General features: G+C 47.8%; 1 protein-coding gene across 1 annotated transcript in view; it reads left to right on the plus strand.

Annotated features, from left to right (window-relative positions):
* EFCAB6 (EF-hand calcium binding domain 6) overlaps positions 1 to 21625 on the plus strand; it is a 223760-nt gene that overhangs the window by 140083 nt on the left and 62052 nt on the right. The window contains exons 21-23 of the mRNA XM_033118658.1: positions 4467 to 4699; positions 16135 to 16231; positions 20370 to 20488. Coding sequence (XP_032974549.1) covers positions 4467 to 4699; positions 16135 to 16231; positions 20370 to 20488 — 449 coding nt within the window. The remainder of the gene's footprint in view (positions 1 to 4466; positions 4700 to 16134; positions 16232 to 20369; positions 20489 to 21625) is intronic.

Genomic DNA, 21625 nt, shown 5'->3' on the forward strand with positions numbered 1-21625 from the left:
CCTGGGGTGCAGCCAGTGCTCGAGGGGCAGAGGCAGCCCGAGTTTCCTGTCCTCTGGACCCTCTTCCCCTCACTGATTACCAATGGGAAGTTCATTTTGGTTTCCAAGCTCCCAAATTAAAACAAATAGATTTGTGATGACTGTCTAGCTTGGATTTGCAGAATCGGTCTGACTTTGACCATTTTCTGTCCAGCTGTCCGACCATGAATCCCAATGCTTGGTTTGAAAAAGTGTGGTTACAGACATGCAGAAGGGTTGGCCCTCATTATTTAATCCGATCCAGTGTCCAGCCAAGAAGAGCACAGAGCAGGCCGGGTTGTCTGGCGGTTGATAGCCTGGTTCTCCGAAGGAGGAAAGCCAGGCTAGAGGGAGAGAGGGCAGAGGTGGAAGCAGAAAGGCACCGGAGCAAAGGGTCCCTCTGTGCTGGTTAGCAGGGGACCGGAGTGGCTCCGAGGGGTCCCAGGCCTCCGCCCTCCTGCTGCCACTGAAGCCAGACTCCTCTTTCCGGCCTCTCCCAGGGAGGGTTAAGGGGGGAAGTAGAGCTCCATGCTGGCACCATTGTTCTCCTACCTGTATTATCAGTGTAGCCTGGTTGCAGTATTTCCTAAGACGATCTTTATTTTAAATAGTTAAATCATTGATTCCACAAATGTTCACCGACACCCATTCAGTCCTGCAAGGAACTTAGGATCTAGTGGGGGAGACAAAGTGAACCCCTAGTTGCAGGGTCTGTGTGATCCATCCGAGGATGCAGGTCCCCTGAGTCCCCTGGGGGTTTGCTCATTGTCCCCGCAGGTTGTGGAAACGGGACCAAGCATGAGTGGGAAGGTACGGTCACTTTACTGACTGTATTGCGCTCTTATTCATGACAAATACATAAACATGTCTCCTCATCAATAATGAAAGAAAGGAAAAAGTTGAATTCGTTTAAAATACTGTTATTGCTGCCGCCGCCGCTGTTTGCCTGGTAGCCTTGTAACCAGGAGTCCGCCTCGGCTCAGTTAGGTTCACAGACAGCAGCAGAGCCCGCTGAGTTAGTCACGCACGCGAAGCCCAGGCCAAGGACCGTAAACAGTTAAAGGAAACAATTCATTGTGACCAAATAAGCGGCATCTTTCCTCCCTGACTATGGGGGGGGAAGCGGGACCCGCTTGGTGACCTGGGGACATGACCTGGGGGTGGGTTCTCTGTGGCCCCTGTGGGTTCACCCTCACCCCATGACTCACCCTCTGGACAGTGTTTCTGAAATTCGCATGTATCCATGGATTCATGTACATTTTTCAAAACAGAATCAAGAAACCCTCGTTCAGATCGGATCATTCTATACATACGTGTCTGCAGCTGCACTTTTTCCTTCATCATCTGTCTTGGACATGTGACCTCGCACCGCGGTCAGGTGCCCCCGTGCTCCTCACACGGGCCCTGATCCTACCCACCTGGCCCGCGGGCCCCAGCGCTGCCCTGGCCGTGGCCTTCCGCTCTGGCTGTGTCCTGACCCTCTCCCCCTCGTGTCACTCCACACTCTTTCTCACTTCCTGTGTTTGAACATTCTGTCCCTCTGCCTGGATTGTCACTCCTGCCCCTTTGAGCAGCTCCTACCCACGTGCAGCTTTCTGAAGTCCTAGGCCCTTCCTCTGGGGTCCGCTGCTGTGTGTTCCCCTTCCAGTGCTCAGTGGGTGTGGTAGTGTAATTCAACGAGACCCAAGGACCCAGTCTCCCCTGAATCATTCACCGCCATGACCCACGTGCCCACCGTGGTGCCTGTCACATGGGAAGTGATGGATATGTAGTCGCTGAGTGAACAAAAGACTTCACAGTACACGTCAGGCAGTGAACTAACTGAAAGGTTATAAGGTAGTTGTGAGGATGAAAATAAATGAGGCCATATATGTAAACTCATTTGTTTTCATCCCCACAACTACCCTATGCAATCGGTGCTGGCATTCCCATTTCATGGATGGAGAAACTGAGGGTGAGAGATGGGGGCTACCCAAAGCCACACCTTTGGTAAGTGTCATAGCCAGAATTGAAAGAACATCCGTTTGATTCCAAAGTCTGGGTATTACCTAATACCATGAAAAGTCTTCCTTCTGGGAAGTTGAAGACTGAAATTTGGGGAACAATTACAGTTTTAAATTTGTGCAGATTATGAACATGGGGTCTCGTGGCATCTAGACTGTCCCTGGGGTCCAGGGATTGAGGCTGGCACCAGAGCACTCTTCTCGCAGTTTTCAGTCTTTTACTTCCTTGTCACACCGAATCGCTGTCATTTGCTCATGTGCCTTTATCCCTGCTGGGAGAACCTGGTGTCAGGGGCCATGTTGCAGTTATCAGCATGTCCCCATAGATAGCAGAGTGCTTGGCATGTACTAGATGTCCGGGGAATCTTTGCTGCCTCCTTCATCCCCAGCAACTTCATCGCACAGCTCTGTGTGAAGCTCTTGGAGCTGGAGCTGTGGCGGGAAAGTGAGAGCCCAGGTCCCCGTTTACCTCGTAGAGAGGGAGCAGACGGCGGACACACAAATCTCCAGTATGTCAGGTGGGAACATGCGCTGTGAAGAAAGATAAGGCAGGGTGAGATGCCCAGGACCAATCAGGTGGTGCCGTTGTACAGAGGGGTCAGGAAATGCCTCCCTGGAGAGGTGCAGAGGTGGCAGGGAATTCCCGGAGGCGCCCTGAGGCAGGCTTGGCATCAAACAAACAGCGAGGGGGCAAGGAGGAACGAGATGAGGGCACAGGGCTGGAGGTGCCTGCGGCCACGGTCGGGGTGGGGTCAGACCCGGAGAGCGATGGAGAACCGCTGGGTTGAGAGGAAGAGCGGCATGTGCTGACGTGAGCTGCGAAGGAGTCCCTGGCTGCTGTGAGAAGAGGACGGGGCAGGGTGGGAGTGCGCAGCCGCTGTGAGCATCAGGCAGGCATCAGGGCCTTGAGTGCGGGTGGAGGTCCTGGCCGCTGGGGGGCGCTCTGGAGGCAGAACCAAGGGGCGTGTTGACAACAGATTGGTTGTGGGCGTGAGAGAAAGCAAGGAACAGGATGGCTCCAAGGTTCCTGGTCTGAGCGCCGGACAGAAAGGCAGAGCTGCTGCTTCTTGAGGTGGGAAAGACTGGGAGAAGCAAGCTGGGGCAGGGCCTGGGGCTAGGAGTTTGACTTGGGCCTTGTTTGGGCTGATAGGCGAGAGGAGATGTGCCAGAGCCATTGGAGATGTGAGACGGGAGGTGCAGGAAGAGGGAGCTGGCTGAATAGAGAGACCAGCAGCATAAGGTGGGCCTGCAGCCCCGAGAGCAGTGCCATCAGCTGGTTACGCGTCTGCCAGCTGGACGGGGGTCACTGGGAGGCAGAGGCAGCATTTCGATTTGCTCCCGACAGTGATTGCACATATTAGGCGCTGAATAATTTTTGGTGAATGAATAAATGAGTGACTACAGAGAAGGTAGGTCTTCCCAGAAAATCCCAAAACCTTCTCATTAGACACGTGAGTCACAGCAGGTCCTGCTTCATATTACAAATAACCTCTTTTGGGAGACCCTGGGACTTGATCAGGTACCCATGGAGATGAGAGGTGTTGGGAGCACATCAGCAACTTTTCAAGCTGAGACACGGGAAGTACCTATGGGGGAAGCACAGGCGTAGGCCCAGACAGAGCACGTTCAAATCCGACTGCCAGGCACGTGGTACGTGACCTCAGGCAACAGCAATAGTAACAAACAACCTTTCAGAGAGCTTACAAAACCTACGAAACACTGTAAGTGCTTTGCACGCATTAGTCTATTCAATCCTCACAGCCACCCGTGGAACTAGAGGTTATTCTAACCCCCATTTTACAGATGAGAAAATGGAAGAATGGCGAGGTTATGTCCTCACATCTTGTCCAAGGTCACGCACTGCTAGTTAGTGGCAGAGCTGGAATTTGAAACTCAGCAACCCGCCTCCAGAGTGTGCCCTCCGTCTTGCAGCACGACCTCTCAACCTACTGGCCTCTGTTTCCTCATCTGCAAAACGGAAATCCCTGTGCCCTCGTGCAGCACGGCCTGTGGAGCAAATGCGCCTGTGCACAGTCCTCGGCCCGGCAGGCACACGGATCCCAGACAGGGCCTGAGCTTCCACAAGGTCATCAGACGCAGCACCGGCCGCTGGGCCCCTCGGGGTGAAATCCAGTGTGGCGCTCGTTACCCTGCAGACAGTCGCAGACATTACACAAGTTAGATGAAAATTTCCAAAGCCAGATTTTTATCTGTTCCAGCACTCTTTGTTTTTCTTCTGGTGCTGGTACCAGAAGCATGGAAGGGACAGAAAGGTCTTGTTTGTCCCCGTCCTGAGCTCTCCGTGAGAGGACGGCCCTGGAGGGCGTGGTGTGGAAGGTCTTCCCCATCCTCACTTAGGAGATGAGTTGGTCCCGCGGGGTTGCCGGTGCGCGGTCGGTCGGCAGCCCCGGGAGGAGAGCTCTGACGTGTGCGTTCTGTTTCCAGGACCCCTACGCCGCCTTCTTTAAGATTGACACGGACCTGAATGGCATCGTCAGCATGCAGGACCTCCGCAGATTGCTGCAGCACTTACTGTTCAGCCTCAAAGACGAAGAGTTTGAGCGTTTCCTGGGCCTGCTCGGCTTGAGACTTAACGTCACCCTAAACTTTCGGGAATTTCGGAATTTGTTTGAGGAGCGACAACTCATAAGAGACGATGCACCTCAAAGACTCATTAGGTAAGAAGGTGGCGCGTTCAGTGTCTGGCACATCGGCCGGCGTGGCCCCACCCAGCCCGGCCTTCCCAGTGCCCACCAGGGCCAAAGGCTGCAACGGCCTCCGGGGGCAATTATTTTGTGTCCTTAGTTCAAGAAAATCACACAAGGCGTATGCACTAATGTAGAAAGACTAGAAAACAGATTAGAAGACAACCTGATCTAACCACCTGTTTTTGTATTTTCAGTCTGTATATCAGTCCAGTCTTTTCTCTACGTGCATAAATATATGCCTACACTTACTTGTCTTTCTTTTAATAAATCTGGGGTTAGCCGTGCCAGGTGCTTTGGGAGATGCAAGAACCCCTTCCAGCCCTTTCCCTGGCACTGCTCCCCCCCCCCGCCCCCCCGACGCCCATCCACCCCAGGCCAGCCTCACTGGCGGTGAGGAGGAGAATCTGCGTCCCGCTGAGCTGTAACCCCCTTGGCCCACTGGGCTTTCTCTCAGGAAGAGCGTACACTCCTTGAAGCAGTAACGGAGCCTCCCATCCAGCCCGGTACCTGACCCAGGCGGCTCCCTGGTAAGATCTGCTCGATGCCGACATATCCGAACGCAGTAGCCATTCCGCCCCTCCTTCACCGGTCATTATAATACTAACCTTTGTGAATGTTACTGTCCCCTATGATGACACAGAGACGTATTTTCTGCTACAGAGACACAGCACAGTAGTGACATTCACTGGGTTATTTTGCCCTTGAGGCTCCCGCACCCCCAGGGACGCCAGACAAGCACCCCTTCTATCAGGCAGGGGCAGCCCCGTGGAGGGGAGCCCCTCAGCCCCCATCACAGGGCCAGACTATGTGACACTTCACTAGGCTGCAGAAAGCCCTCTGGTCTTACACTAATTTTTTTCCCCCTGAATTTGTTGGGTTTATTATTATTTTTCTATACTTAAAATCAAGCAAGAAAGAATCTGTAGTCTGTTCCTGCGGGAGCTGATTGTGTAACACGTGAGCCGGACACCTGCTTCCAAATGCTTAGGTTCTGAGGAGTTTTCACTTGAGACTTGATTGCTTGGCATTAAAACAAAACACAAAATACGCTTCAGAAAGAATTTTCTGGCGAGTGTGTGCAGAATGAACATGGAAAATTTCAACCATAAAACACAATCTTCTCATTCAAATGAGTCAACTTTCTTCCTTGTATTTATTCGTGCATTTATCAAATATTTACTGAGAGCCAACCGTGTGCTAGAATTTGCCCCGGTTCTAGGTGCTGCAGAGATGAGGAAGACAGACTCCCTTTGAGAAGCTCTCATTGGATGTTGGACAGGTACAAACATAAAGAGCTACACTGACATTCAAGGGTGTCTGAAGGTCCGCGGGCAGGGGAGAGGCTAAGCCTGCCCGAGGAGCCTAGGAAAAGTGGGACATTTGAGTTGTGTCTTGAGGTATGAGTAGGAGTTCGTCAGGTGCAGGCTACCAGAACGGTAGTTCAAGGCCAGGGAACAGCATTTGCAGTGTCACAGAGGTGGGAGTGTCAAGCACATTCAGGAGATGGGGAGAGGGTACGTGTGCAAAAGTGGCATGTGTGGTGAGGCGTGGTGGGAGAGGGGCCTGGAGAGGAGTAGGGCCGCTGCAAAGGGGCTGGAGAGTCAGGCTGAGGTGTCCATGTATGAGTTATGGTAGGCAGGAGAGGATTTTATGTCACGCAGTGACAGTGTGTTGTGGGAAGATCCTTCGGCAGCCCCAGAGTAGAGGATGGTCATAAAGGAGGAGAGGCTGGAGCCCAGGGAGACCTGGCTCGGGCTTCAGTAGTTTGGTGGAGAAAGAGCTCTGAGATGCCAACCAAGGCAGTGCTTTAGAAAGCCACACCCTTCCGTGGCCAGATCCCATGCCTGTGCTTTGTGGAGACACGCCCTTTAGTCCCCCAGCAGCCCTGCACAGGAGGGCATTACAATCTGACCTTCCAGATGAAGGAACTGGGGCCTAGAGAAAAGTTAACGACTTGTCCGGAAGTGCCCAGGTGATGGATGGCGGGGCAGAGATTTGAACCCAGGGTGCCTGATGGGAGGGGCCGCTTTCTCTGCCTAGAGACCTTGCCCTCCTTCACGCCCCCAAGCCTCACTCTTCGCCACCAGCCAAACCTGACGCCATCCTTTACTGGAAGCCATCCTGCACTCCTGGTGGGACCCCTCTGCCTTCTGGGACTTGGCTTTTCACGGGCATCATCTAAACGCAATACTTTTGAAAACTTGAAGGGTTCATAACTTGGTCAAAGTGAGGAAGACCATCTTGTTTGCGTCATAACAGCAAAACATTTTCATTTTAGATGTATAAGTACTAATTAGAATAGGATTCAATGACCCTGTCTCATTTCTACATTATTTATTCCCGTTCAGTCACCTTATTTAAAACACACCAGCCTTGTCCGTTTATCTGACAACCTAAGTCAAGTACATTTTGGTGCATGTACGTCATAAAAGATGAAAGAATACTGCCATGCGTTTTTTAAGCAAAATTAGATAGTCCAGTTTCTTGTAACGAAATATTGTATGCTCAACTCCTTCCTGTTGAATGAAAATACCAAATTTCCCTTTTGTTCTTAGAACTACGTTACTCATTCATAAAGAGCTTTGGCTTATATGGTCAGTTTCACCATCGCCAGTGGAATCAGGAGTGCTTTTCTCTCTCTGCATTCATTTCCAGGTCACCTAATAACTGAAACATCTTCCTATCCCGATTTTCTTCTCTTTGCCCTTTGGGCAGGAAGCAGGAATTCTGAATTTTCAACTGTGTTCAATGAAACCGAACACAGGACTACAAAGATGGTGTCACTGTGTCTCTTATACTTTCTTGAAACATTCTGTTACACTTTGGGCAGTCAGTGAACTGAAGGCTGATATGGTAGTGGTGACTCATTTCAGTATTAAATTATTCTGCTAAGCAGTTCCATTATTTTTTTATTATTATTATTATTTTAGTCTCTTTTTTGGCATAGTTGAAAACAATGAATGAATGATGATTGAATATTTCTTAGGATAAGGCAATAGATTTAGTAAAATTAAAATCACGATCACTAAGACCACATATTGTATCACAGATATAGAAGAGTGTTCAATGGAACCATATGGTAATTGCAAGATAGAATGAGTTTTATTTCATAAAGAAAATAGCTCTGTCTTCTCCGCCGGGAGCAGCTCTCCTGCCACAGCCCCTCACCCCCTGAGAATGTGCGCCTGCGCCAAGCTTGTCTCCACCTCCTCCTGAAAGGTCAGGAGAGCCTCAGCAGCTTGGCAGCCCCACATACCCTGACCTCATTTATTTCTAGCTGCAGCTTCCAAACCAGCGCCATTTCAAGGGACATCAACACAGCAGCCAAGTTCACTGGGGCTGGGGCTGCCACAGTAGGGGTGGCTGGCTTTGGGGCTGGAACTGGGATTGTGTTTGGGAGTCTGATCGTTGGTTATGCCAGGAGCCCTTCTCTGAAGCAACAACTCTTCCCCTGCGCCATTCTGGGCTTTGCCCTCTCAGAGGCCATGGGTTCTGTTGCCTGATGGTGACCTTTCTCACCTCTTCACCACGTGAAGGAGCCGTCCCCACCTCCCGTACTTCTTTCTCCCTTGTCTTGTCTGCCCTGTATTTTCCTTTCCCTATACCTCCCCAGGCAGCCTAGGGAAAGTGGTTGGCTTAGCATTTGACAGAGGGAAGACAAATAAATACTGTATTACCGTATTTTGCCGTGTATAATGCGCATGCACATTTTTGGCCCAAACTTACAGGGAAAAAAATCTGTCATTTTAATTTTTTAATTCAAATTTTTATTTGTTTACATTTAGGGACTTGTTTTTGTATTATAAAGGAATTTTAGCATTTATTTTTTAACATATTATGGTACAAGAAATTTTATGTAACAAATAATGACAAAACACAAGAACAGATACAAGGTACAAGAAATTTTATGTTTGGGTAACACATTTACGATATTTACACATCATAGAAAACCAAGAACTCTTCATCGTTGCAAGTTCATGGTAAGTTCAACAAAACTAATTATCATATTCTAGGGTATTATTTTGCATACGGATGTTGTTATTGATTTCTAGATACACTTTTAACTCATAAGCATAAACAAAAGAATTAAAAACATTTATATAGATACGGAATTAGTACTACCCATGTATAATGCACATCCTTATTTTTTCATTCACAAATTTAGATAAAAAAGTGCACATTGTGCATGGCAAAATACGGTAATAAGAAAAAAAAAAGGAAAAATTGTTTTGTTCTTTGGAGGACCTCTAAGTAAAAATAAAAGTCATGAATGGCAATCCTGTTCTATTTCTGGATGACACAGAATTGTTATTTCTTCCTTAAATATTTCATACAATTCACCAATGAAATTGTCAGGTCCTGGAGTTTCCTTTGTTGGAAGGATTTTAACTATAAATCCAATTAATTTAATAGGCTTTATATGATCATTCGGGGTTTCTAGTCCTTCTTTTTAAAAAAAAAAAAAAAGATTTCATTGGGGAAGGGGAACAGGACTTTATTGGGGAACAGTGTGTACTTCCAGGCCTTTTTTCCAAGTCAAGTTGTCCTTTCAATCTTAGTTGTGGAGGGTGCCGTTCAGCTTCAAGTTGCTGTCCTTTCAGTCTTAGTTGTGGAGGGCGCAGCTCAGCTCCAGGTCCAGTTGCCGTTGCTAGTTGCAGGTGCGCAGCCCACCATCCCTTGCGGGAGTCGAACCGGCAACCTTGATGGTTGAGAGGACGCATTCCAACAAACAGCCATCCGGGAGCTCAGCGGCAGCTCAGCTCAAGGTGCTGTGTTCAATTTTAGTTTCAGGGGGCGCTGCCCACCATCCCTTGTGGGACTCGAGGAATCAAACTGGCAACCTTGTGGTTGAGAGCCCACTGGCCCATGTGGGAATCGAACCGGCAGCCTTCGGAGTTAGGAGCATGGAGCTCTAACCACCTGAGCCACCGGGCCGGCCCCTCTAGTCCTTCTTGAATGGGTTTTTGTAGTTTGTGTCTTTGAAGATATTGGTCCATTTCATCTAAGTCGTTAACTTCATGGGAATAAATTTGTTCATAGTATTCCTTATTATTCTTTAAATATAAATCAGTGGGGTCGTTAGTGATAGCCCTTCTTTCATTTGTGATATTGGTAGTTAATGTCTTCTCTCCTTTTTCCTTGATTTATTTAGATAAAGGTTTATCAATTTATTGATATTTTCAAAGAACCAACTTTTTGTTTCATTGATTTTTCTCTATTATTTTTATGGTTCAATTTCATTGATTTCTTCTCTTTATTATTTCCTTCTTTCTTTGGGTATAGTTTACTCTTCTTTTTTAATTTTCTAAGTTGGAAACTCAAAATTTTCATTTAAGTTCTTTCTGTTCTAATATAAGCCCTTAATGCTATCACTTTCCTTGTAGGCAGTGATTTAGTTGCATTCCACAAATTTGGATATGTTGTAGTTTTTATTTTCATTTAATTCACAATATTTTCTAATTTCCCTTGAGACTTCCTCTTGGATCCATGGATTATTTAGAAGTGTGTTTTTTAATTTCAAAATATTTTCAGAGTTTCCAAATATCTTTCTGTTATTGATTTCTAGTTTTAAAAGTTTGTTATGGTCAGAGAACATACTTAGTGTGAGTTTAATTGTTTTAAGTTTGTTAAGGTCTGTTTTATGATCCTAGAAATGGCCTATCTTGGTGAATATTCCATGTTTGCTGGAAAAGAGTGTGTATCTGGCTGTTCTTCGGTGGAGGAGTGTTCTATAACATAAGTGTCGGTGAAATCAAGTTGGTTGGTATTCAGGTCGTCTATATTCTTTTTTATTTTCTGTCTACTTGTTCTATCAATTACTAAGAGCAGAGTGTTGAAGTCTCCCTCAGTAATTTTGCACTCGTCTATTTCTCCTTCCAGTTCTATCAGTTTATGTTTCATGTATTTTGAAACTCTTGAGAAAAAATAGTATGTTAATAGTTACAAAGATATTTACCATTTCTGCTTCTGTTCCTTTATTTCTGAAGTTCCAAGTTTCTCTCTGCTAATTTACCTTCCCTTGAAGAACTTCCATTAGCATTTATCTTTCAGTACAAGTCTACTGGAGACGCATTGTCTTAGTTTTCCTTCATTGAGAATATCGTTCCTTCTCCTTCATTCCTAACAGATACTTTTGCTGGATATAGAATTCTGGGTTGACAACTCTTGTTTCAGCACTTTAACAATGTGCTGTCTTCTGGCTTCCATGGTTTGTGGTGAGAAGTCTTTAGTCATTCAAATGATCTCCCTACACCCCGCCCTCCAAGTAGTGTGCCATTTTTTTTGCAAGTGGCTTTCAAGATCTTTCCTTTATCTTTGGTTTTCAGTAGTTTTCGTATGATGTGTCTGAGCATTATTTTCTCTGAGTTTATCTTTGGGGGGGGAGCCTACTGAACTTGTTGATTCTGTAACTTTATGTTTTTCATCAAATTTGGGGAGATTACAGCTATTATTTCCTCAACTTTTAACTTTTTTTCTGTACCAATCTCTTTCTCCTCTCCTTTTGGTATCCAATGACATGAATGTTAGATCTTTTGATTTTGTGTCACAGGTATCATATAGTCCCTAAGGCTATATTCTTTTCTCTTTTCTTCTCCATTGATCAGATTGGATTATTTCTGTTCTACTATTTTCACATTCACTGACTCACTCCTCTGTCATCTCCGTTCTGTCATTGAGCCAATCCAGTGAAAATTTTATTTCAGTTGTATTTTTTAATTCCAAAGTTTCCATTTGGTTTCTTTCTTTCTTTTCTATTTTTTTTTTAAGCTTTTGTTTCTTTGCTCAAAACTTCTGTCTTTCCATTTATTTCAAGGACGTTCACCCTTAACTTCATGGTTATAATAGCTGGTTTAAAATATATTTTTAACATCTGGGTCATCTTGGAGTTGTCTATCATCTTTTACCTTGAAAATTGTTGGAATTTTCCTGGTTCTTTGTATATTGAGTCATTTTAGATTGTATCTTGGGCATTTTTAATATTATGTTGTGACATTCTGGCCCTGTTAAAATCCTCAGTAGAGTGTTGATTCTTTTTTTTTTTTTTTTTTAAGCCAGCAATCAATACAGTTAGTTTCAGACTGCTAGTCCTGACCTGCCTTCTGTGGTTTCAACATCAGTTTAGTTTTCAAAGCCGTTGTAGCTCTATCTAGCCAGCCCATGTGTGCAGCACCCAGGCCCCAGTTTTAACTACACAGTAGTCAAATTCTCAAAGCTTTTGCTGTACTGCTTCGGGTTAGTTTCACATGTGCACATCAGAGGTGAACCCAGAACTTCCTGCACAGGTTTGGGCGTCTCTTTTTCCAGCTCTCTCCTTCTATGATTTCTCCCCATGCTTTCCAGCTTCTGGCTGGAAAACCTTAGGTTTTAGTTTATCCATGCTGCTGTGTGTTTCCCATGAAGTGTGGTCCACTTCCAGGGCCACAGGGTGAGAGAAAATAGAAAGGAAAAATAATAAGTGGATTCCCCCAACGCTCCTTGAATCACAGGGACTGCTTTTCCCATTTCCTCTGGTTGGAGAGAAGAATTTCAGTTGTAGGTTCCTGCTTGACCACTGCTATTGCTGGCACCATTACAAAAGTACAAGTTTTGTAACCAGACTTGCCTGGGATCAGGACAGAGAGTAAAAGGAGACAAAAGGGGGCATTCCCCCACTTTCCTTGCACTACAGGGGCCCTCCTTCCTAGTTCTTTGGTCTGAAAAATAGGCTTTCTTTGGAGCTTTTTCTGTCCCCATCCGCTGCACAGTTCCAGAATTAGGACTCCCCGTAAGCCTAAGCTGGGGATACAGGAGGGAAAAAGCCCGTGAAACTCAGCCTGTATCAGTCCTTCTTCAGGTTTTGACGTCCCTGTCAATCAGTCGCCTGGTATTTCCTTTTCAGTGTCCTCAGAGCGTTAGCTTTTGTGTTCCGTCTAGAGTTTTCAGTTGGAATCAGTGGGAGAGAACGAGTGAGTGTGTCTCCTTCTTACTTGGGACCGAAAGCATCTCAGGACTCCTGCCCTGCCTAGACTGCTGCTCCCCGAGGTCACACAGTTGTCTCCTCATCACGCGCACAGAGCCACTCCCTGGCCTTCTTAGCTAAAGTGTCAAAGTGTCCCCTCCTGCCCATCATTCTCGGTCACACACAGTGTCTGAAGTGACCAGATTCACTCATTGTCCCATTGTTTGCTGTAAGCTTCCTGCCACCACAGTGCGAGCTCCTTGGGGACATGGGCTCCGGCCACACTGCTCATCCCAGGGTCTGCAGGACCCAGAGCCTCTCATCATACAAGCGTGTATGTATTTGTGACTCACAGGCTGGCTCATAGGAAGCCTCCATCTGACTGATTGTCAGGATCGAAAGAGCCAGGCAACTGGACAGGAAATAAGGAACTTCTGGCAAAGGCCACAGGGAAACCTCCTGATCTCTCTAGAAGAGACAAGTATATGACATGGGGTAAAGGAGAAACGGACGGGAAAATCAGTAGGAGTCCCTGATTTGAGCGTGGGTCACTGAGAAAATAATCAAGCCTTATGGCCTAGAAGAGAGAAATTGGGCTGCTGGGGGCTGTTTGGATATGTGCTTAGATGGTGAGGTCAGTTTGTGGTGTTGGCTTTGGAGAGAAAGAGAACATGCCACCCAGGTTCTCCTTGAGAGCACTTTTGGGGATGTCCAGGTGAGCCCTGTGGGTGCAGGTGGGATGTGGGAGGAGCCTGAAGATGGAGGCAGGGAACGTGCACCCTTAGGCCCAACAGTCCTTTTAGACAACACTTGTGAAAATGCAGCATAATCCTGCCAGGCTTCCAAAGCCTTGAGTGTAAAGCGGCGATAGAGGGTTAGACTGGCTGGCCTTTGGATCCCTTCCCAGCCGGGAAATTCCATGATTCTGTGAAGTCCGGTAGGCAGTTGGGCAGATGGAATGGAAAAGCAGGTGAGGTTATAGTACTAGTGTGGTCTGGACGTGGGGTGGTAGGGGGGCCGTAAGGAGGAGTGGCCTCTCAGAAGAGTAAATACACTTTGGGTGGCAGGAGAAAGAAGGTCAAGGGCGGGGGGAGCCAGCAGGGCAAGAGCATCCCCAGGGCTGAGGACACACGGTGACAAGACCCTGGTGGACATGTCCAGCTCATGGTGTTATTTAAAGAGGCAACTAGAGAGGAGAGAGGTGGTTCACAGTGTCACGTGCAACTGAAAAGTAAGCGAAGACCCTTGGATTTGACCATATATTATAGAAGAAACTGGTGAATATACAGGCCAGGGGGGGCCTCCCTAATGGGAGCGGTGCCAGCCAGCTTACCTGTGTACCCCACAAGTGGGCATCTGCCAGGAGAGAGAACGAAGCTAGGCGAGTGCTCATTTGGTCCATTTCAGCAGTGACATGGGAACAGGGAGAAGATCCTACCTCATCTCAGCTGGTCCTCAGCAACCTGCCAGCTGAGCAAACGGGAGAGCTTTCGTGTGCCAAACCATGGGAGTCAGCGTTTATGTAATTCACCAAAGAAACACTGCTTTGACTGAGAAAGACGCTTTCTATGTGATACACGGGTCAACAGCACAGTGTGGGTTTCTGGGGTAACACTGGTCGCCATGAACCTGGTGACCAGTAGGTGCTGGGCACTGTCCGTCACCCAGGAATGTGAGGGGGGCTCCAGGATAGCTGTCAGACAGCAGCGGGATTTCTTAGGCTGTTTTTAAGGGAGAAGCCACAGGAATTGCAATTATTACTGCTTAATTTTGTTGATTCCAGTTGCTGTGGTGGCTTGCTGTGTGCTTTTAAAATGTGTGACTGTAGTGGAATGTTCCAGGAGAGCCCCTCTTGTAGGCAGGAGCCGCAGGCTTCACTTCCCCGGACCTCACACAGTGCCTGGTCCTTGTCATGTTGACTTACAATAGACATGCTAAGGGGACCCTCAGCACAGTGCAAACAAGAGGTGGCCCTGACCTCTTCGAAACGGAGGCTCTAATGGAGCCATTCTATGAAGAGTGAAGTTAAACGGGGTGCCGAAGCTGGAGTCCCCGATAAAAAAGGGAATGGCAGTGGGAGAGCCTGGCTGCGGGCGTAGGGAGACCTGACTTGGAATGCCAGGATGCTGGGACCTGCCTGTACAGTTTTGGCAACTATTTAACCTCTCTTCACCACAGCTTCCTCTTCTGCGAGGTGGCGTGGTAACCTCAGCACCGCGTGGCGAGTTCCTGGCCCCTGCTGCTCACGGCAGGCGTTCATGGTGGCCGTCATCTCCCTGGAAACACACTCAGTGCTCCGGCCCGTGTGTCACACGCACTGGGCTGTAGTCACAGCAGCACCTCTTTGAGGACAACACAAACCTTTGGCCTCCGTGTTGTGGAGCACACAGATCCCCTACATTTTCTCAACTGGCAGCATGCTGGTTGACCTTTTAAAAAGGGCAACGTGGGACTTGTTTGCTGTCTCCACCCTGGTTTTCCCGGGTCCCCTGAGGAGAAATTCACACGAGGGTCTATATGGGGCCTTGGCCAGGAGTCCCTCTCGTTCACCCTTAGGCAAGATGCACTGATCGTCCAGCGAGCCTGTGAATATGTGGCTTCTGAGCATGCACACAAATGTGGTCCCATTTCAGGGTGACGTGTATAGTCTGTTGGTTTTGCTGGAAGACTCTCGAGTGCTCTAGTCTCCAAGGGAAAATGTTGCAGGTGCACAGCTGGGTATGGGGAAGCTCAGGCTCCTGAAAATGGAGTCACAGATGCCCCCTGGGAGCAAGGCAGCTACAGAAAAGCAGGTCTCAAAGGTTTTACAGGTTTTCACACTCCCCTAATGTGTTTTAGTGAACAGAGGAATCCAGGGCACCCCAAATTCCTTCAGCCACAGTCCTCACTGCACCTCGCATGGTGGTGAGCACAGGTTCTTATTTTAAATGTCTTCAGTGCCCGTCGTCCTGTGAGTAAATAAACAGAATTTTGATCACTTTCCTCCTTCAAACCTAACCTTTCAACAGTAGCCGAGACTGAGAAATCTGTCAGCCGAGTGCCCCCATCGCTCCTGACCTGTTTCGTTTAGTGCGCTTGTCACTGCAACTTGTAAATGCAGAAGTAAAACTTTCTTAGTTGTTTTCTTCCTAAGACACTTAACGTAATATTGTGTTTTTCCCCCTCTGAGAAGAAATAAATGAGCCCTGTTTGTTTTGTGACCTGCAGAAAAAGTTGAACAGCATTTAATCTGAAAATAAACAGGACTTAGAAAATTTAAAAAGACTTCCCCACCATGTAGCCGGGGTGATAAGACTGTGTTTTAAGAATTAAGTTCAACCAGAGGTGAAATAACAGACTTGAACGGTATCTTTGAAACAATAGGCGTAGGGGACCCCCTGGGGAGATTGAGGCGTCTATTATATTTAAACAGTTGTTTGTTTATTTATTTATTTATTTATTTTTTATTTATTTTTTTTTCTTTAAGATCAAAACAAAAGATCACGGATTCAGAACTAGCCTGCGAACAGGCTCATCAGTATCTTGTTACCAAAGCGAAAACCAGATGGTCAGACTTGTCTAAGGTAAGAAAGTGATTCTTTCCCTCAAAGGGAAGGAAATCTATTTCAAGAATCCCAGGTACCTGGGACAGTCAAGCTGTTTATGTTTAGATCCAGTCGCTGAGATGGGAAAACAACCTTGTATACCCAAGTTGGCGACTCCTTTTATTCTTAAAATACTTTTTCAAAATAAACGCTCACATTCAAGGTCAAATGATGTTATGAAAAACTGTCATTGTACGAGGAGTTCCACGGGCAGAAGTTCCCGGCTTTACCTCAGGTTTGATGTGAATTGAAAACTTAAAAGGGTAAGATGACGTCATACTTATTTTTAGCCAGTTACATACATGCATTTCCAAGGGGTATTTCTTCCTGTCTTGCCAAGACAGCAGAAAGCACATTCTGGAGGCAGGTGCCCTCCGTGCGCAGGCGTGTGACTTCTGATTCTGGTGTCACGATGGGAAACAGTGGCTGGCTGTCTCCTGAACCTGAGATGTGGGAGCTCCGCCTCATGCTGCAACACAGTAATCCCCGTTAGGAAGTATTTTTACAATGTGTCATGGAAGTATTTTCACGTTATCGTGCAGAAGCTCTCCACTGGGTTTCACGGGGTCGTTTTCTTTCTGGCTTTGCTGTGTCTCAGCCTGGGCCCAATGTGAGGTTCTGTCTTAAGTCCTGCTGGCTCCTGGGCTGCCTCTCCCCAGTTCTTTGTTCTCCACAGTCGACTGTGCTGGTCCCGGCCGACAAATAAGGCCGGGCTTCCAGAGCAGTCCTCTAGGCCGAGGAGTGCAGGGCAGGCTGCAGGCTGCCAAACGTGACCAAGGCAGTGCACGCCCGTGGGAGAGGACGGGAAATGCTATTTGCCATCATCTGCCCCGCCCTTCCTCCCAGCTTCTCTGGCCTTTAAGCTCACTCAGCTCTGACCTAGTAAAGAAAGAGCGGCCTTCTTCCCCGCCTGCCTCCCCGCTCAGCTGGCCTGCCCCCCGGCCCCGGCCTCACAGGAGCAGTTCCCTCCCTGCGGTCTGGCCCCACAGACCCACCGCTCTCCATGGTGCTGCTCTCTGTGGACCCAGGGACCCCCAAGGGCCTCTTCCAGGGCTGTTTCCAGCTTCATCCAGCCCCACTTGGATGTACTGATCACATATGGACGGCACATGCGTTTGTACCATGGTCACTCTGCTCCCGCCTCACGGAGCTCCCAGGCCAGGGGAGGTGACAGTCACCGAGCAAAGGCAGATGATTAATAAAGCAGATGGACACTGTGGGGAAGGCGAACAGTCGAGGCTCTTAGAGAGCGACCGGAGGGCTGCGTGTGGGGGTCTCGTTTCTGCCTAAAGTCCACCTTCTTGAAACGCTTCCTCCCCTGGCTGCGTGACGCCTGCCGGGCCTCCTCCCTCCCTGCCCTCGCCCGGCCCCTCGGGTCGGGTTGACCTCCTCTCCCTGCACGTGGACCGTCACTCCGTGGAGGGCGTCCTCCGTACTTGCCTCCACACACCTTATTCCCACGGCCTCTCATGACCGTCTTTACCCTTGGTGTTCTGTGGACCCCCAAACTCTGTGTAGAGGAGGCATGGGGGTCCCAAGCGCTGAGCTATTAAACCAGCAGCCTCAGGTCTGTCCAATGGAAACCTCCCTCTTTTCTAGAACTGAGCCTGTGGGCGTGTGGAGCAGGGAGGGAAGAAGCCACTGTGCAGAAGCCAGCCCGTGCACCACACTTGTCCCCTCACGGACCCCACAGGGTCACATGACCCTGCACGTTTTATTATCATCATCCCGGAGACCTCTGTCACTCCCTTAGTGTATTTTGAGTAAAGTACTGAAGAAATTAGTTCTGAATTCTAAACCTGCAGAGACTACGACGTCAGTAAGATCAGCAGTATCCACGGTGCGCCACCTGGTCATGAGACAGCTGCTCGTAACGTGAAATTTACCACCTTAACCATTTGTGTTTCAGCCGTTCGTGGTGGCAGATACATTCACATTGTTGTGTTCTGTGCTGCCAGCTCTGAAAGGCACTTCCAAATCCCCCAGACCTAATTTTTTCAAGCTCAATTTAAGTTTTTAAAGTTGTGAGTCTATAGTAGAATATAAGAATAATATCTACCTACGTATTTTAATGCATATGTATTGTTTAAGTGGTCCCCACGTGTCCCAAAGGACACCCCACTGTGTTAACCACCCTCCAGATGGAGGAATAGAATGTTGCCGATACTCAGACCAGGAGTCGGCACACTGTTTCTGGCAAGGACCGGACAGGAGGTGTTTTTGGCCTTGTGGGCCAGAGGGCTTCTGTCACAGCCGGTCACCTGTACCGTTGTAGCACCTGATGCTCTCCGACTTCTCAACTGTTTCCTGTCTGGTGTACGTGCAACAGTGTCTCACTGCAGCTCTAATTAGCATTTGTCGGTTGCTAATGAGATTGGGCATCATTTCGTTTGTTTGTTCATCCATCAGGTCTCCTTTCCTGTGAAGTGCCTGCTGGAGGCGTTTCACAGGTTTCACACGGGGCTGTCTGTGTTTTCCTCATTGGTCAGTAGGAACTCTTGCTATGGGTTGGCTACTCGTCTTTGGTAAGTAAGTGACAGGTGCTGCGAGTATCTTTGCCCAGCTGGTGTTCTGTCTGCACCCTTTTTATATGAAATCTTTTGAAATAGAAGTTCTTTTTTTTTTTTTAATGTGATCAAATTTATTAACATCTCTGGTAGGTCTCATTTAGGAAATTGTACCCTGAAGTCAGAAGATATCTTACATTCTCTTTGAGGAGCTATAATTATGGCGTCACCTTCCCCATTCGGGTCTCGATGTTTCGTGTGTCGTGAGGCAGGCTCCCATTCCAGGTGGAGCTCCAGCTGTCCTAGGACCATCCGCCCTGTTCTGTTGGTCAGTTTGTCTGTCATGGCACCGATATTGCATCTTTATAGTCACCGTAACTTTGTAATACATCTTACTTAGCTTACTTACTTGTCCTCCATGAGTTTCTGAAACAGTTTGTCAAGCTCCACAAAGGAAAAAAGAGATGTGTTGGGATGTTTGCAAGGAAATGACATCTTGACTATTTGGAATCTTCCAGTTCATGAACACAGTGCATTTCCATTCACCGAGACCTTTTGTAGTGTCTTCCAGCAGAGTTTCGGACTTTTCTGTGCAGAAGTCTTGCAGTCATTTGTAAGATTTATTCCTAGGAATTTCTATTTTTGATGCCATTGTAAATGTTGTTTTTAAAAATTCATTTTCTGTGTCTGATGCATAAACAGGTGGATGATTTTGCCTATTGATAGGGAATCCACATTTTCTGCTCAATTCTCTTATCATAATACTTAATGTGTGGCTTCTTGGTCTTCCCAGATAGACAATCAAGCCATCTCTGAACAACCACTGTGGTGCTTTTTCCTGTCCTATTGTTACACCTTTCATTCCTTTTCCTGGCTTCACTGCATTGCCCTCCAGTACAGCGATGACGAGCGGGCGAGATAGTCCTGTCTCGTTCTTGAGCTTCGCGGAGGGTCTCACTCTTTCACCACTAAGTAGATTGCGCGCCGAGGATTTGGCCGATGTGCCCGTTGCACCTCCTCCTCGGTGTGTAATGAGGGTCGAGCGAGCCGTTACCTGGACAGACGAGACAGTGCTGAGTGCTGTGTGTTACCTGACCTTCCAGGCTTTGTCCTCTGGAGTGCCTGACAGACCCCCCAGACGCCCTCTGCACCCCTCAGGGACATTAAAACGGCACCACATCGTCCTGTCGCATCCCTCAGCTGGCGTCTCATGTCCCTCATTTCCCCTGTCACAGCCGGAGGGATGACTCTGCATCACTGAGACGACCTCGAGCAGTGTGCGCTGCAGTCTTATTTCCCAGGCTCTGGCAGGCCTTTGTTTCTAACAGTTTTTGAGGCAAAACTGTCGGTTACACACCTGAGACCAGGTCACACACCTGAGACCACCCATTGCCCAGAAACAAGCCCCATCCACAGAGAATACATGTGTTTGCTCTCTCTCACCTTTAGAGGGATGGTAAGCGTATCTGGAACTTAGATATGAAAGTAATTAAGCAGGTAAACGGTGAGGACGCTGTCTTAGATTATTCCAGATATTAACAGTCGAAAATCCTCGGTACCTCCATAAACACGTCTTATACGTCACTAAACGCCATCTCCTAATTTTGTAGAACTTTATAGAAACGGATAATGAGGGCAACGGCATTCTCCGACGGCGGGATATAAAGAACGTGCTATATGGTTTCGCGATTCCCCTCACACCACGAGAATTTGAAAAGCTTTGGACCAGGTGAGTGGTATCTGAAGATTGGCTCTTTTCCTTTCTGACAATCTTGGGTTTCTTGCTGCAAATTCAGCACCAACCTTTCATCACTCCTAGGGGGTAAAGTGGGGGCTGAGAATGGTGTTTTCTTGGCTGTATCTGTCCTGTGCCCTGGGTCCTTGTTCCTGTTCACCCTGGAGAGCAGCCTTGGGTAACAGGCTGGTCTTCAGAGACGCGGAGAACCCAGGGCAGCACTGACCACCAAGGTTAGACCGGAGGGGGTTCATTGCCAAGGAACCGGGAGTCCAAGCCTGGACTTTCACCGCTTTAGAGAATTGAGTCACTCCCCAAAGGCTTAACCCTAATATCGCTCAGCAGAAAAAAAAGAGGCTCTCCCCATTGCCTAGAGATGAAAATCAATGTTGGCCAGCCGTCTTACACATAAGTAATTTGTTGGAAGAAAATAACCAAACTTTTGACAACTTGGAGTGGTTTCCCGAGGGTCTCGTAAACTGCAAATAATATTGTCTGTTGGTTACATTTTGCAAACTGTGTTTTAGACATGTCTGTTTTTCAGTCCGGCCCCAGTTGCAGCATTCCCCCGTAGCTGTGTGAGGCGGGAGGTTACTAGCAGTGCGGTCTGCTTCTGAGTTCCAGACCCCTCTTTGAGTTCCCTCCTTCTCCATTACATGTTAGTTGCCCCTTGCATCCCCCAGGAATGTTGTGCTAATAGTGTGCGTCCTCTCTGGGGCAAGCTCGTGAAGCAGTTCCTGTCCTTTTGTAGCTTTTCATCGTTTCCAAGTGGAGAGCTGAATGAAATGTTGGCCGAGTTTCGAATTAGGTGGGTTGTTTTGTATCTAATTTAGAAAAGCAACTTGAAGCTCTTACAAAATCCTTATATTTTTTAGATCACTTCCAGCATGGCCAGTTTCGTCTCCTCATCCGTTTTCTTTTCCAATAGATTAAATAAATCGGTGCGCCTGAGTAGCCAAAAGATTGGGGTACAGCGAGCAAATGTACGGGCCTCCCACTATGTGGACCTTTTGGATGATGCAAAGATGACTGGGTGACCCTGATGCTCGGGGTACTGCCGGGGGCAGGAAGCATTCACCCCAATACTGGGGTGCAGCATCAACCGTGATGAATGTAGAGGGGGGAGCAGGT

Source organism: Rhinolophus ferrumequinum, chromosome 10, assembly GCF_004115265.2.
Source record: "Rhinolophus ferrumequinum isolate MPI-CBG mRhiFer1 chromosome 10, mRhiFer1_v1.p, whole genome shotgun sequence".
Lineage (NCBI taxonomy): Eukaryota > Metazoa > Chordata > Mammalia > Chiroptera > Rhinolophidae > Rhinolophus > Rhinolophus ferrumequinum.